The sequence below is a fragment of the Suillus fuscotomentosus genome (genome assembly GCF_016647785.1).
Source record: "Suillus fuscotomentosus strain FC203 chromosome Unknown F5891scaffold_12, whole genome shotgun sequence".
Taxonomy (NCBI): Eukaryota; Fungi; Basidiomycota; class Agaricomycetes; order Boletales; family Suillaceae; genus Suillus; species Suillus fuscotomentosus.
This window is the reverse complement of record NW_024539524.1, coordinates 497,503-510,923: the sequence shown is the minus strand read 5'-3', so window position 1 is coordinate 510,923 and position 13,421 is coordinate 497,503. Positions and strand designations below refer to the sequence as shown.

General features: G+C 53.4%; 2 protein-coding genes across 2 annotated transcripts; one reads left to right on the top strand and one right to left on the bottom strand.

The window, feature by feature from the left end:
- The first annotated feature begins 6 nt into the window (after positions 1-6).
- On the top strand, positions 7-1,158 carry F5891DRAFT_1017497 (uncharacterized protein). Its single transcript, XM_041360995.1, has 4 exons — positions 7-460; positions 521-634; positions 691-770; positions 820-1,158. The coding sequence occupies exons 1-4, from the start codon at positions 79-81 to the stop codon at positions 955-957; spliced, it is 714 nt and encodes a 237-aa protein (XP_041229203.1). The 5' UTR covers positions 7-78; the 3' UTR covers positions 958-1,158.
- An 89-nt stretch (positions 1,159-1,247) lies between these two features.
- On the bottom strand, positions 1,248-13,062 carry F5891DRAFT_1171377 (uncharacterized protein). Its single transcript, XM_041365543.1, has 18 exons — positions 12,903-13,062; positions 11,849-12,844; positions 11,562-11,776; positions 11,275-11,514; positions 10,986-11,222; positions 10,801-10,925; positions 8,022-10,722; positions 6,433-7,968; positions 6,281-6,382; positions 6,157-6,228; positions 6,058-6,105; positions 4,099-6,007; positions 2,300-4,051; positions 2,152-2,243; positions 1,999-2,093; positions 1,878-1,943; positions 1,614-1,828; positions 1,248-1,555 (listed from the first exon to the last, which is right to left on the bottom strand). The coding sequence occupies exons 1-18, from the start codon at positions 12,979-12,981 to the stop codon at positions 1,446-1,448; spliced, it is 10,590 nt and encodes a 3,529-aa protein (XP_041229202.1). The 5' UTR covers positions 12,982-13,062; the 3' UTR covers positions 1,248-1,445.
- Positions 13,063-13,421: the final 359 nt, after the last annotated feature.

Below are 13,421 nucleotides of genomic sequence, written 5' to 3'. Positions count from 1 at the left end.
GGCGTTTACCGATCAAGACTGCTTCGCGAACTTCAAGTTGGTGCTTATATCCTCGCGGCTCAGCAGACACTGCCTAACATGCTACGGGCATCGACTAACGCGGTGACACGGCTCACTATGTCCATGACACGACCATCCAGCTCGCTGCTGTGTAGGAGGTCCTTCACATTCGTCCGTCTCCCCTCAGCGCACGCGGCTTCCCGAGTTGCATCTCCAACCAGTCACACGCATACTCTCTTCGCGCGCTGCTCAACCTTCGATTCAGTAATATCAGACCCATCTCGGCCCGACCTCTTCTACCACCCCGTTTCGCTTCCAATGGTAGGCTCAGCCTATGCAGTTTCCTTCCTCACTCAACCACCACCGACTCCCGATTCGTGCTCTGTGTTGGGATGGTTGCCCGCAGAGACTGCAGGAGAAGCAGACGCGGAAGCCGGGTTAAATGATTTCGTAGAGAACCGTATGTTATCTGCAGTAAATGATTTCTATTGATTCGCATACCCACTGACTGTTTGCATAGCCAAGTTTCGCGTAATCATGCACGAGGCAATCCAAACCGGTTTACAGGAAAAAGTGGACGATATTTGGATCAACGCTGCACTGCAATTACAACAAGGCTGGATGCATATACACGGTATGTGACGCTCCCACTTTGCTTACGTTCGGTTAGAAACAAAAACAATGTCGTAGACAGCCGCAACCTTCCAGCCCTGGGCAGAATAGGCGACCCGGATGATATCATCGCCTCTGTATTAGTGCAGGATAGCAAAGTGAGCTTTGATGCGTTCTGCTCAGTATTACTCATCAGGTCCTTGGAAGATTCTTCCCGACACGTACCAGTCCATGCCATCTTATCGCCTTTGCACTTCTGATGGCCCGACTCTTCTTACAGAGGGACTTGCAGCTAAGTTGAAGTTGGTGCTAGAGGGCGCCATCGCCCGAGAAGTGGCCCAGTGACGCCCCCTTCGGTCGCACCGTCGTCCTTATTACCAGGAGCACCCTCAGCAGCAGGGGCTTTAAAACCCTCATGTTCGCCCGATGATTGCCAGCCAATCGTGGATAACTAGTACTTATTACTTGCATTTTTCACTGAGCACCAGTACTACACTCATACTTCTTCCTTCGCATAGCCACGACTCATCAGCCAAAACCTCATGACTTGCAGTTCGAAAGTGAAAAGTGTGCGTCCATTTGCAAATTTGATAGAACGTGAGTCCAGCTCCAGAGAAGCTATACGATGAGATCATAAAATATACAGCACAACCAAGAGCAGAGCAGGGACAAAAAAATCAAAGCAGATGCGAGTAGTAGATAAGGGGAGGATAAATGAAGAGCAAGATAAAGATAGGGGAAAATATACTCGTTAGATGTCATCAAGACTGTCATAAGATATAATGCGTAAAATATGGTGCCTGAGCTCTATTTTGTGATGAAGCAATGAGTCTTTACCGGTAGCTGCGTGGCGAGCGAGGTCCGAAGAGACCAGGACTGCCTTGGTCAGGTACAATCAGGTTAGGCTCAATCGACGGCGGCGTAGGTGCCAGCGCAGGGTTTGCTAGTATCCATGGCGTCAATTCACCTTCTTAAATGATGCAATGAAACTCAATACTCACGATGCCAGGTAACCCAGGAATGCACAGGCTGCCTCATAGGTGCTGGACCAGGTTCAGGGGGCGGTGGCTGGTCGGGACGTGGCTTGCGAGAGCGCCTCGTGTTGCGGAGTGTGCGCCATGCTGGACGAGAAGGCCCATGTTCATCAGGAGGCGGGGGAGGTACCTCGGGCGGTGGCGGTGGATCAGGCGCACCAGGGCCAGGCATCGGCGGTTTCCTATCAAAAAAGATGAGAACGGCCCAAGTTAATGGTTAAGACATCTTACCACTCAGGATCAAACTCCCCTCCTGGTCCGTATTTAGCTTTCATCATCATCAGGTATCCAAGTTCACTGAAGGAGACAGATGTTCAAACACACGAAACAATGTATTCAAGCAAGAACTCACTGTTGGATATTGCGGCGTTCTTCGCGAAGCTTGCCAACTTCTCCAAGGAGCATCCGGACCTCAGTCGCGAGCGCTTTGCTAAATTCGTCAAGATACTAGAAACGGTCCCGTATGAGCTTTCTCTCTGAATATATATGGTTCACAGGCACTCACCACTTGCACATTGAACGGAACTTGCTCCCGGGCAGTAGCACGGACAGCTTCAAGGGTGTCTTCATGCCGCCGCTCACCTTCAGCGCGCCAGTCTGCCATAAGGAATGAAATCAGCGAAGCACCACTCAAAGACACACCCAAGACATACCCTCAGAAAGAGCCCGAAGCGCCTCTCGCATTTCGTTATTTTGCCGGGTGAGTTCATCGAGCACCACTTGGATATCCGGCTTACCCTCCTCCCGTAGCCTGCGCTCTTCCTCTTGTATTCGATCCGCCTCACGGTCTTGAATGAGCCTGGAGACCATATCCTTCAGTTCATGGAATTGCGCATCTTTCTCAGCACGCCTGCCCTGCTTTTCTTCCCACCGCTGATCCATGAGCTCCCTCTTCCTGGTACACTCATCGCGTTGCTCCGAAACCAACTGTGTGATATCGCCCAATTGCACGCGCATGGCTTCGTCACGTTCATTGGCAGCTGCTCGTTCTTCATTTTCAGTCTGTCGTAGCTGCCTTTCGCCATCAAGCTCCCCACGAACGCGTGCGAGCTCCTCTTCCAGGTCTTGAACCCTTCGTTCACGCTCTTCATCCATGCGAGCACGCTCGGCCGCAAATTCAGCACGTTCCTGATCCCTCTCGGATGCAAAAGACTCTCTTTCGCGAGCAGACTGCTCGCGCTCAAGTCGAACCGTCTCCAAAATGTCAGAAGAATGGCGAGAGGACGCCTCATGAGAAGCTGCGTGAATCGATTGAATGATGGAAGCACTATCATCAGATCCAGATGGAGGAGGGACTGGTATAGGAGGTACACTGTGCGCCCTCTCTTCTAGTTGAGCAAATAGATTGTCACTGCGTTGTCTTGCCTCAGCCTCACGCCGATCTTCGTTTTGGAGGAACAAATGCTCTCTTGCTTCTTCATTGTTTCGAAATTCTTCTTCACGATGGTTTTCAGCTGCATGAGCGTCCTGAACGACCTGGTTGAGTTCACGTTCTGCTTCTTCCAGTCGTTCGTGCCGCTGATTAATGGCGTCATCAAATCCAGTTGGGTCAAAGTGCACATGAGGATCATGACTTGGCGGGGAGACATGGCCAGTTGGTGGTGGGACATGGACCATCTCGCTCGGATGTCGGCCGCCATCATCCTCCAGAATAGTAGCTGGCATACTTCCTACGTATGATTCTGTGCGTGATGGACGCCGTGAAACGGCGCCATGTCCAGCTTCGTCATCTGGAATTCGTGAAACAGGATGATGTCCACGGAGGTCATCTTCGTCATGCAGAACTCGCGAAGCGGTGCGTTGTTCACGAGGGTCAGGTTCGTCATGCGGAACTTGCGAAGCAGCGCGATGTACATATGGGTCAGCTCCGTCGTCCGGAAATCGTGGATCACCGCGACGTCCATGCGGGTCAGGTTCGTCATACCTTGCAGAGGGCGATCGATGCTGTGACCGTCTGTCATCATCCCTTGCAGAAGGTGATCGATGATGTGGCGGTCTGTCATCATCCCTTGAAGAAGGTGATCGATGATGTGGCGGTCTGTCATCATCCCTTGCAGAAGGTGATCGATGGCGCGGCCCTCTGTCATCATCCCTTGCAGAAGGTGATCGATGGCGTGGCCTTCTGTCATCATCTCTTGCAGAAGGTGATCGATGGTGTGATCTTTCGTCGCGTTCCATCACTGAAGGTGTTCGATGGCGTGGCGGTCTGTCATCGTCCCTTGCAGAAGGTGATCGATGGCGTGATCCTTCGTCGTGTTCCATCACTGAAGGTGTTCGACGGTGCGGCGATACATAGTCGTCCCTTACAGAATGTGGATGTGAGGAATGTACGGTTGGAATATATACATCGGGGGCATGACGCAGTTCCTGTTGAAGTTGACTAATGGGGCTCATCGGATGTCGTTCTAGAAGGATTGTCAGAGTGAGTCCATGCCCACAGTAACCCACGCACCTGATGAGAACGGGCGAGGTGCTGCCGGAGTTATTATTACTGGTCGGCCGGGGTGTGATTCAAGGTGTGTTTGCTCTGGATCAATTCTGATGACAGTTGGTGACCGCGGAGGATCAGGGATGCTATGAGTATGTGTATGATGACCATGAGTAGGTGTACGATGACCAGGAGTAGGTGTGCGGTGGCTAGGAGTAGGTGTGCGATGGACATGACTAGGTGCATCCGCTTCTGTAACTTGAGTGGGGGTTCTGTGAGTCCGCGAGCGATCGCCCTCGTCATAACTAGGACGTCTACTGTGGAGATCTTCGTCACTCGACCGTCCGCGACGAGGGGTGCGATCGTCTCTGCTGCGTCGCTCTCTTTCTGCTGAACGTGTGGGAGAGGCTGAATCAGCGTGTCCGTGACGGCGGCGGTCATCACCTCTATGTCTCTCGCCTCGTCGTGGTGATGGCGATCGCGAGTAATCATCACGCGGTCCTCTCCGTCGACGGTGACCCTCGGGAGAGTAGTCATCATAATAACGACGGTAGCGATGTTCAGGTGAGTAGCCTCGACGGTCATCCCAACGTCTTGGGTAATAATCAGGAGAGTCAGGATGTCGACCTCGTCGGTAATAAGGATCATCGTATGTATATCTGTCACGGTAACGTCCACGAGGTGAACGAGACCGAGATCGTGAACGCGAAACGTATCCCCGGCTAGCAGGTACCGTGACCACCACTGGCCCGCCAGGGCCGCCACCCGAAGGAGTAACAACAAATTCTTGGCGAGTGGGAGGTCTGGCGACATGTTCGCCAGCCGGCGATGATAATATGACAGGGCCAGGTGAATGGTGAGGAGGGCTTCGTTGTATAACCACTTCGCCTCTCCTGGAACCAGACCTAGACCTGGACCTGGACCTCTCAGGCCTGGGCTGCTCGAACATTGGTTGGGGAGGGTGGATTATCACGGGTCCGGAATCAGGCCCTGCAATCACGGGTGGCGGTGGTATCCCAACGGGTCCATATGGTTGCATTGGTGCCGGTTCATATTGTGGCATTGGCGCAGGCTGCTGATCTGCCATATCTACTTGGGGGACTGGAGCCGATTGTGAAGGCATATTGATATTGATAGTCTGAGGCGTAGGGCTTCCATGGCTGTGCGTATGCTCCTCGGAATGTGTAACGTCAGGGATATCTTGTCGATAACCTGGCGCCATGGGTAACATTGGACTTTCTGGAGGGTGCTGTACATGGTGTGAGTCGGGATGAGTGTAGGTCTGTTGAGTAGCCGTGCTATCGTCACTCTCTTCATCATCACTTTGTTGAACGATGATCGTAGGTGCTGGCACGAATACAGGTTCGCTAGACCCAGGACTCGTGGGAATAACTCCTTCTTCTTCATCGTCAAGGCGGTGCTCGTACTGATCACGAGGTTGTCGTTGGGGATAACCACCGTAAGTGTCAGGGATTACTGGTCCTCGCGCATCTGGAGGGTAATGATGAGGTTCTGGCATGCCCGGCCCCTGCCTGCCCCATGGAGGTTCATCGGGTATGAAAGGAGTATATTCGTGTGGCTGAGGAGAACCTTCATAGGTGGGAACAACAGGAGGCTCTGTGACTCCCTGAGGAACGAATCCAAGAGGTCCGAGACCAATAATAGGTGGAGGGGGTATAGGTCCTCCAGGGATCACTCCATGACCTGGGATCACTCCATGACCTGGGTGCACACTTGGTGGTTGCACACCGGGCTGTATCCCCAATCCTAGTCGTGCAAGATCATTTCTTAGTTCATCAACACGAGCAGTCACCCCTCGTAATTCTGCTTGACGGTCCTGTACATCCCTTTCAAGCCACTCATTCAGACCTCTCATGTACCTCATCAATTCTCGTTGTTGATCCACGGTCGCAAGTTGGGCAAGACGATGTTCCTAACCCAAAGAAATTAGCATGTCGGCAGGACATTAATAGTGTAACTTGCCCGAAGGATGTTCATTAATGTGTCAAAGAGTGGCAACTGCACTACAGTCTAGGAGAGAGAAATCAGAACCTCAGAAATCATACCGCAAGAATTACTTACTGGTCCCGGAGGCATTGGCACATATTGGCGACCACTTTGTTGACCAGGAATAACAGGCGGAGGAGGCACGCCCTGCAGAATTACGAAAGTTACATCTTGAAATCAAATCCGTTAAATGACGTACCAAGCCCTCTGGTCTAGGGTAGTACCAGGTTTGAGGCTCGCGAACATCGTCATTGGGTTCAAGGTTAGCAGGCGCGCTTGGAGGTCTTCCCTGCAAGTTGATCTAAGCGAAAGGTCGATAGTCTATTTGATCCACTCAACGGTAGTACTCACAGGTGCGGGAGGAGGAAGATTAGTAGACGGACGTATACGTGCGGGATCGGAAAAATCTCCAGGTGGTGGTACCATTGGCCCAATGTGTTGCTGAGTACGTGGCCCAGGTGGATCAGAAAATGCAACCTCGGTCTCAGTTGCGGCTGGGTGGCGCGGTCCTCGTCGAGTACGACGGAGTATAGGTGGGTGTTGGATCTCAGGTGAGAACACCACTGGCTCAGTGGCAATCGGGAACGTCGCAGGCCGGTGTATGGGACTGGTACTCCTTGACCTTGGAGGACGTACCGCAGGTTGGTAAGCGAAGGGGATTAATGCTGGAGGCGGTTGGACGCCTATAGGCACTTGAGGCGGGGGTGCCTGCAATAATGCAAGTAACTCATCGTCAAGATTTCCACGAGCTCTGCGTGGCTGGGGTGCAGCAAGAGGCACGCGGTCCCTCAGGAGCCGCGTCCAGTCCTGCCAGCGCTGCTGAAAATCCTCTGCGTCTACATCTGTGGTGACATCAGAAATAGACTCTGATGGGGGCTGGATGTGGACCGGTCTTTCAGTCTCGACCTGTCTATCGATGAGTTGACGCAAAAGAACCTCGATGGCCTGAAACCGGTCATTGAACTCTGTGGTGTCCAGGGGACCTGAGCGTGTCTCGCGCAACTCGTCCAGCATATGGTTTGTTGATACCTGGCCCTCCCAAAGTGCAGTCGTCTGCTCTCTCAGTGAGGTCAGCATGTCTCTCAGCGTCTCAATCGTAATGCTATCGCGCTGCCGTACAGTGGTGACCGACGCCGTTGAAGGTGTGGGTGACGACGGTGGAGGTGTGGGTGACGATGGTGGAGGTGTAGGTGACGACGGTGGAGGTGTAGGTGATGATGAAGACGTCGCCGACAAGCTGGGACCAGGAGATGGCTCGCTGGAAGAAATTTCAGATGGCGAGATCGAGGACGAAGATGAGGATGACGAGGAGGGCCAAGATGGCTCCCTAGAGATCGAATATGAGCGTTCCACGGTCTCCGCTTCCAATTCCGTTTCCAACAGACTCAAGTCGTCATCCGAGTGATGCGAAGACAAGAACGACGGCACTGAATTGAGCGAACTCGGGGAGGAGGGGTGCATAGGGGGTGGGGACATCTCGACAAGGGTGATACCCGGCCTCGGGCGTGGTCCTCTTGGCGTCGAGAGCACACTGCTGCCTCCGACAGATGTGTCTCTAGTTGGCACAGGGGGTGGCCTCTCCGCGACGAGCCTCGTACGAACGTACTCCGATAAATCATACAGTTCGTCTCGGATAGCACGCACATTCTCTGAGATTTCCTGGGTTTCCTGGCCACGGAACTGGTCAAGCTCTTGGATATGATGAAGAAGACGGTCAATATCGTGCGTGATAGTGTGTTCAGTGTGCGTGCGCGTGTGCTCCGTCTCGAGGACAGAATGGATGGAAGGAACATTATCGTGCGGTGTTGTCATACTCACACTCATCGACACCGAAGTAGGGGCAGGGGACACTGGGAGAGGCACGGTCCGCGGGGACGGCATTGGCATCTACAGCAAATCACATCAGCATTCCAACTAAAACGCGATAAAGAACTACCCACATATCGCACCGACTCTTCTCTTCTCGTCGACAGTAAGGACGGTACTGTCGAAATGTCACTAGCAGCTGTTACGCTCACTGCATCTTCCTCCTCCGCCTCAATCGCAATACTCGACACACCACTCACGCTGGATGCGGTCCTTGACAGTGAACTCGATGCGCTCGTCGACATCGTCAAAGGAGTCGGTCCACTGGATGGCGAAGATACCAATTCAAGTGGGTGGAATATCTGTCTAGGAGATGGTGTGAGGGAAGAAATAGTCTCCGTGATAGGCGTTAGCCTCGCAATACTGCTCAGCGGCGATACACTCGGGCGCATAAATGATGTCTCAAAGCTCCCATCGATACCCTCCTGCAATGCGGCGCTCTGTATACTAGGGGTGGGCTGCAGTGCAGACGAATCAAACGACACGTCCGTCTCAGAAGGCCATTGAGATGGGTGCACAGATGGCGTGACTGCCTCTTCGTCATGGTCAGATATCGAGAGAACTGGAGTCTGGACTGTCCGAGGTGTCGCGATGACAAAGGGCTCGGTTGACTCTGTCAAACTCGAGACAGATGTGTCAAGTTCTGGCTGTGCGGGACTCAGATCACTCTCGGTGTAAGAAAATGACGAGTCGGTATGGAAACTGACGACGGGGGTCGGTGTCTCGGGCGCCCGAGCGGTGGGTGGGGCGCTCTCCAGCAGGCTGTCCTCCTCCGCGAACTCTTCCTGTGCAGTGACAGCCTCAGGCGTGATCGACACCTCCAGCATTGGTTCCTCAGATATGATACTGGGAACTTCGCTCGGTGCCCTCGGCGGGGGTGTGGGCGATAGATCCACTTCCACTTCCTCTTCCTCATGCAAGTCAATGGGCACGTCGATGGGCATGTCGATGGGTACGTCGATGGGCACGTCAACGGCCACGTCAATGGGCACGTCAGCGGGTAGGTCAATGGGTACGTCAACGGGCAGGTCAATGGGTACGTCAGCGGGCAGGTCAATGGGCAGGTCAATGGGTGCTCCAATGGGCAGGTCAATAGGCGCTTCGATGGGCACGTCGATGGGCGTTTCAATAGGCAGGTTAATAGGCACTTCGATGGATGCTTCAACGGGTGCTTCAATGGGCTCGTCCATGAGCTCGTCCACAGGCAGGTCAATGGCCGCTTCAATGGCCGCTTCAACGAGTTCGTCAATGGGCTCGTCAATTAGTTCCTCAGCAGAAAGCTCCATAACCAACCCCGACCTCGGCGTGCTCAACCCCTCCTCGCTCGGAATCGTAAGACATACGCTCGCCGTCTCATACTGTGTCTCCTCCTTGTCGCTCTTGCACACTTCCGCTGTCCAGAAATCCGTTTCGGTCTCGGTCTTGCACTTCTCTGCTGTCACATACTCTGTCTCCACGTCACTTAAGCACCGCTCTGCAGTTACGAACTCCGTGCTCACGCAAGTCTTGCACGTGTCCAATGTCTGGTAGTCTGACTCGCTTGGGATCGTTGGAAGGCTCTTGAATGATGCAGTGCTCGGGCTGGGCGACGCATGGGCTGTGGTGTACCCCTCACTCCCACTACTCTCCCTCTCCTCCACGGCTAAGAATCCCTCCGTTGTCGTTGTGGGCGTCCTACTCCTCGTCCACCCGCTCAGTGTCGACCTTGTCGTTGCAGAATACTCCCTATCAGATGGGTCCTCGCTCGTAGAGTATGCACCATACCGCCGTCTCCGAACCTCAGGGGTACGAGATAAGGATGGCGAGGTAGAGGTGGGGGGGTAACTGCCACTCGTGTACGTGTAGGGCGTGCTGCTTGTGTATCCGCTGGACGAGTAAGAGTACGGCGTTCTCGACCGGCTATCACTTGACGAGAATGGTGTTCGCGAACGCCCATCGCTGTATGTATATGGCGTATAGCTCCCACTGCCGTCATGCGAGTCCCCCAGGTAAGAATTACTCTCCGTGCGTCTGTAGCTTAGCGTGCTCGGCACGATCTGCGTGTTTGACTCGCCACTCGTGAACTCAAATGCTGTCCCGTCTGTCACTAGCCCTGTCGTTGTCCGGCCATCGCCACTCCTGCTTGTCCTGGAGCTGTCTGCTGAGAAAAAGTCTGATTCGGAACGAGAGCCTGGCACGCTGGATGTGCGTGAGCCGGCACTGAAGAATTCCTCCTCACTGACACTGAGAGCTCGGTTCCTTATTTTCCCAGTGGGAGGTGGGGTGACACGAACATCGCCCCCCAATCTTGGGCCACTACTGACTGTCACAGGGCTTCCCCCACCCACGCCCAGTATTCCACCACTCTCTGAACTCAAACTTTCGTTGACCAAGCTCAAGCCAAAGCCTAGACCAGGTTTGGCAGAACGAGCACGCGACACAGCACTAGCAAACTCCTCGTCCAGGTCTGTGAGAGATGACGTGCGGCGCAAGGATGAAGATCGGGATGGGGCGATGACACGCGGGTCAGAGGGGTAAAGATACGACGAATCATCCGTAGTGCGCCCATGGCCGCCCACGCTGGGCACCCTACTGGTACTCAGACTCAACCCTCCGGAAGCACTCCCCAAATCTGACAGGCTCGGGATCGTATGCAGCGGAGGTACAAAGACAGTACTCCTGCTCCCAGCAGACGTGGATGTGGAAGAGGCTATGGAGTGAATAGTGCCTATGCTGCCTGTGGGCGAACCAGATTGGGAGCGATTGGGGAGAGACAAGGAACGGTCAAGTGCTTCCCTGTGTACATATTACCATGTAGGTTAAGTAGACACTCGTCAGAATGATCGAAATTTAAGTATGACACGAATCACTCACCAAATCGCACTCACCCACCTCACCCTTTCCCTCGCACTCTCTGCCGCAAGTCGCTCAACGCCATCACCATACAACAACTGGAACGGACACAATACTTCCACAAGACTCACGCCATCCTCGGTCATCTGAGGATATGTTTCATCTCAGCACTCTCCGTCCCGTCATCAACTCGCCAGTGCACGTACCTGAGCTACTGCACTCACTCCCCCGACATCACCCCTTGCTCCAGGGTGCGTAAAGCCAGGAGTACTCCTCACTTCTGTACAATTGATCAGATCTAAGCTTACTACGCCTCGACCACCCCCAGGGGCACTCCAAGAAAGGATAAGCACGTGAGGGTAGAGCAGTGCGGAACATTTTTGCCAACGGTAAGGCGTTGAAGAATGCACATTGAGATACCAGAGAGTACCAATGCGTATAGGCTGTGTATGGGGTCAGATGTGAACTTGAAACCAAAAATAGAATGAGGCACACCTCCCGGTTTTCTTTTCCCCCCAGATCTGTCATATCAAAAGGCGGGGGTATGAGGCTACTCGTGGAGCTCACTCTCCTCTTCATGAGATTGTTCCCACTGCTAGTGATTCCTTCGTTTTCCCTGTTTCTGTTACTGCCTCCTCCATTGCCCTTCCCACCATTCCTATCAGGCGTCACCGGCGGCTGTCCCCGCGGCCCATGACGCGATGCGCGTCTACGAAGAGAGAACAAGCCCTCCATCTACACCCCTTAGCACGTTTACACGCCAACTTGCAAATTATACACACCTTTGATGCACCAGGCGGAGATAGCTCGCTCCCGCCTTCACTGCTCTCACTTTTCACTTTCCCTAGCCCTGGTGTGCGTTCCTTCCATGCAGCTACAATATTTCGTACGCTCGTTAACGGGCTCCTGGGACTCGTGTTAGTGTCGTTCAGAGGAGCGGTGCTACGACGGAGGGTGGTCTGAGGCTGGCGTGTGGGTGTAGTATCATCTTGTCTACCTGGATCGAGAAAAGTGTCAACACGTAGTAAAGGAGTGAAGGTAAGGGCAGAAGAGGTAATGATACACGGACCTCTAGCAACCCCGAATGCACTCGAAAACGTACTTGCAAAATCGCTCGGGCTTAGCTGTGTCCTCCCTGTCGCTGTTGCTGTCCCACTACCACTATACGTCCCGGTTGGGGTGCTAAACCCGCGCACTGGTGGACTTAACAAAGTCGACAAGCTCAAATCAGTCCCACCTCCACCTGAAGAAGTCGAGACGGTGGAACGCGAATCGTCGGATCTGCTTTTAGCGGCAGAGGATAGGTGGGATGTGGTATAGCCGCCTGTTCCTGTAGTATATCCGTATCCAGTCGAAGTGAATCCCGTAGTATAGCCGTATCCAGTTGAGGTGTACCCCGTGGTACTCCCTAAATGAGGCGTACTCTGGGTTGTAGGTAAAAATGGGCTTGTGACTCTCTCCTTTTCTTTGCCAGGGGTACCTGCGCGGTCCTCGAAGAATGCAATAAGGTCGCCCGTGCGACGGCTAGTTGTGGGAATATCTGTGGCACCGCGTGTGTGCCCCTGGGAGTGCGTGCTGAGTCTGTTCGCATTTGCAGGGGGATCAATAGCTGATCGAACGTGCGGACTTGATATTGTGCTTAGGCGGTGTGCAGAAAGACGGTTCTGGGCAAAGGAAGTTGGTCGGCTGGGGTGCTCTGTGCGTTCTGAGATGGTACTCAGGACGCGAGGGTCACGTGTGAAATAAGTTCCTGTTGCCGTTGCAGTGTCCGCGGAGTACGAAGCGGAAGTGCCAGTGTAGGACCCTGTACCACTGTAGGGAGTAGACGTACTAAAGGACGTGTAGGATGGCCGGGAAGAGGACCATTGGGAGACAGCATCCTGGGTAGAATTAATCTCAGCGTCAAGGTCGAGTTCGGTGAGAACTGCTTCGACTTCAGCGCGTTCTGCGAAACTGTCGTCGTAACCGTGACCTTCAAAGCTGGTTTCAGAGCGAGGAGGACTGAATGCAACGCGTCGGAGGAGGCCTGGGGAGGCGGATGACTCTGTGGATGCGCGGTGGGTGTCTACGTGTAAATTTTTGGTGAATTCGATATTCATAAGAACAGCTAACATGCCACTGACCGGAATCAGAGTTGCTCGAGATAGACGAATACGTCGTTGTGCCATGATAACCTGGTGAGCGCGGGTCGAAGCTCGACATCGCCCGCGTCTGTTCTGTCAATTGTCAGTTCGCGATCGTCGTTGTTACTGTCAAATAGTCAATACAAGCCCATCAGGTATTTAGAAAGCACGATACGTCCTCAAGCTTCAACAATCGAATCGAACCAACATGAATTCAGGGCAGGCACAGTCGCGACCATGTTTGGTCACGTGCGTTAAATTTTACACGGTGACAATCATCAAAGCCCCAACAACTCGAGTAACTGTTTTCAAGTTGTGAGTCGATTCCCCATCACTGTCAAGCCCTTTATAGCGACTCGCGAGTCTTGGTACTCTTTTGTTATTTGCGCCGCATCGCACCAGTGCCATCAATAATATCTCTTCCAACGTCTCAGACTCGCAGCTTTATGATAACTGCTGTAGTATGAATAACGACTAGCAGAGGCAAAGCAGGGGAACGTATTTTACTCCCTTCATCTA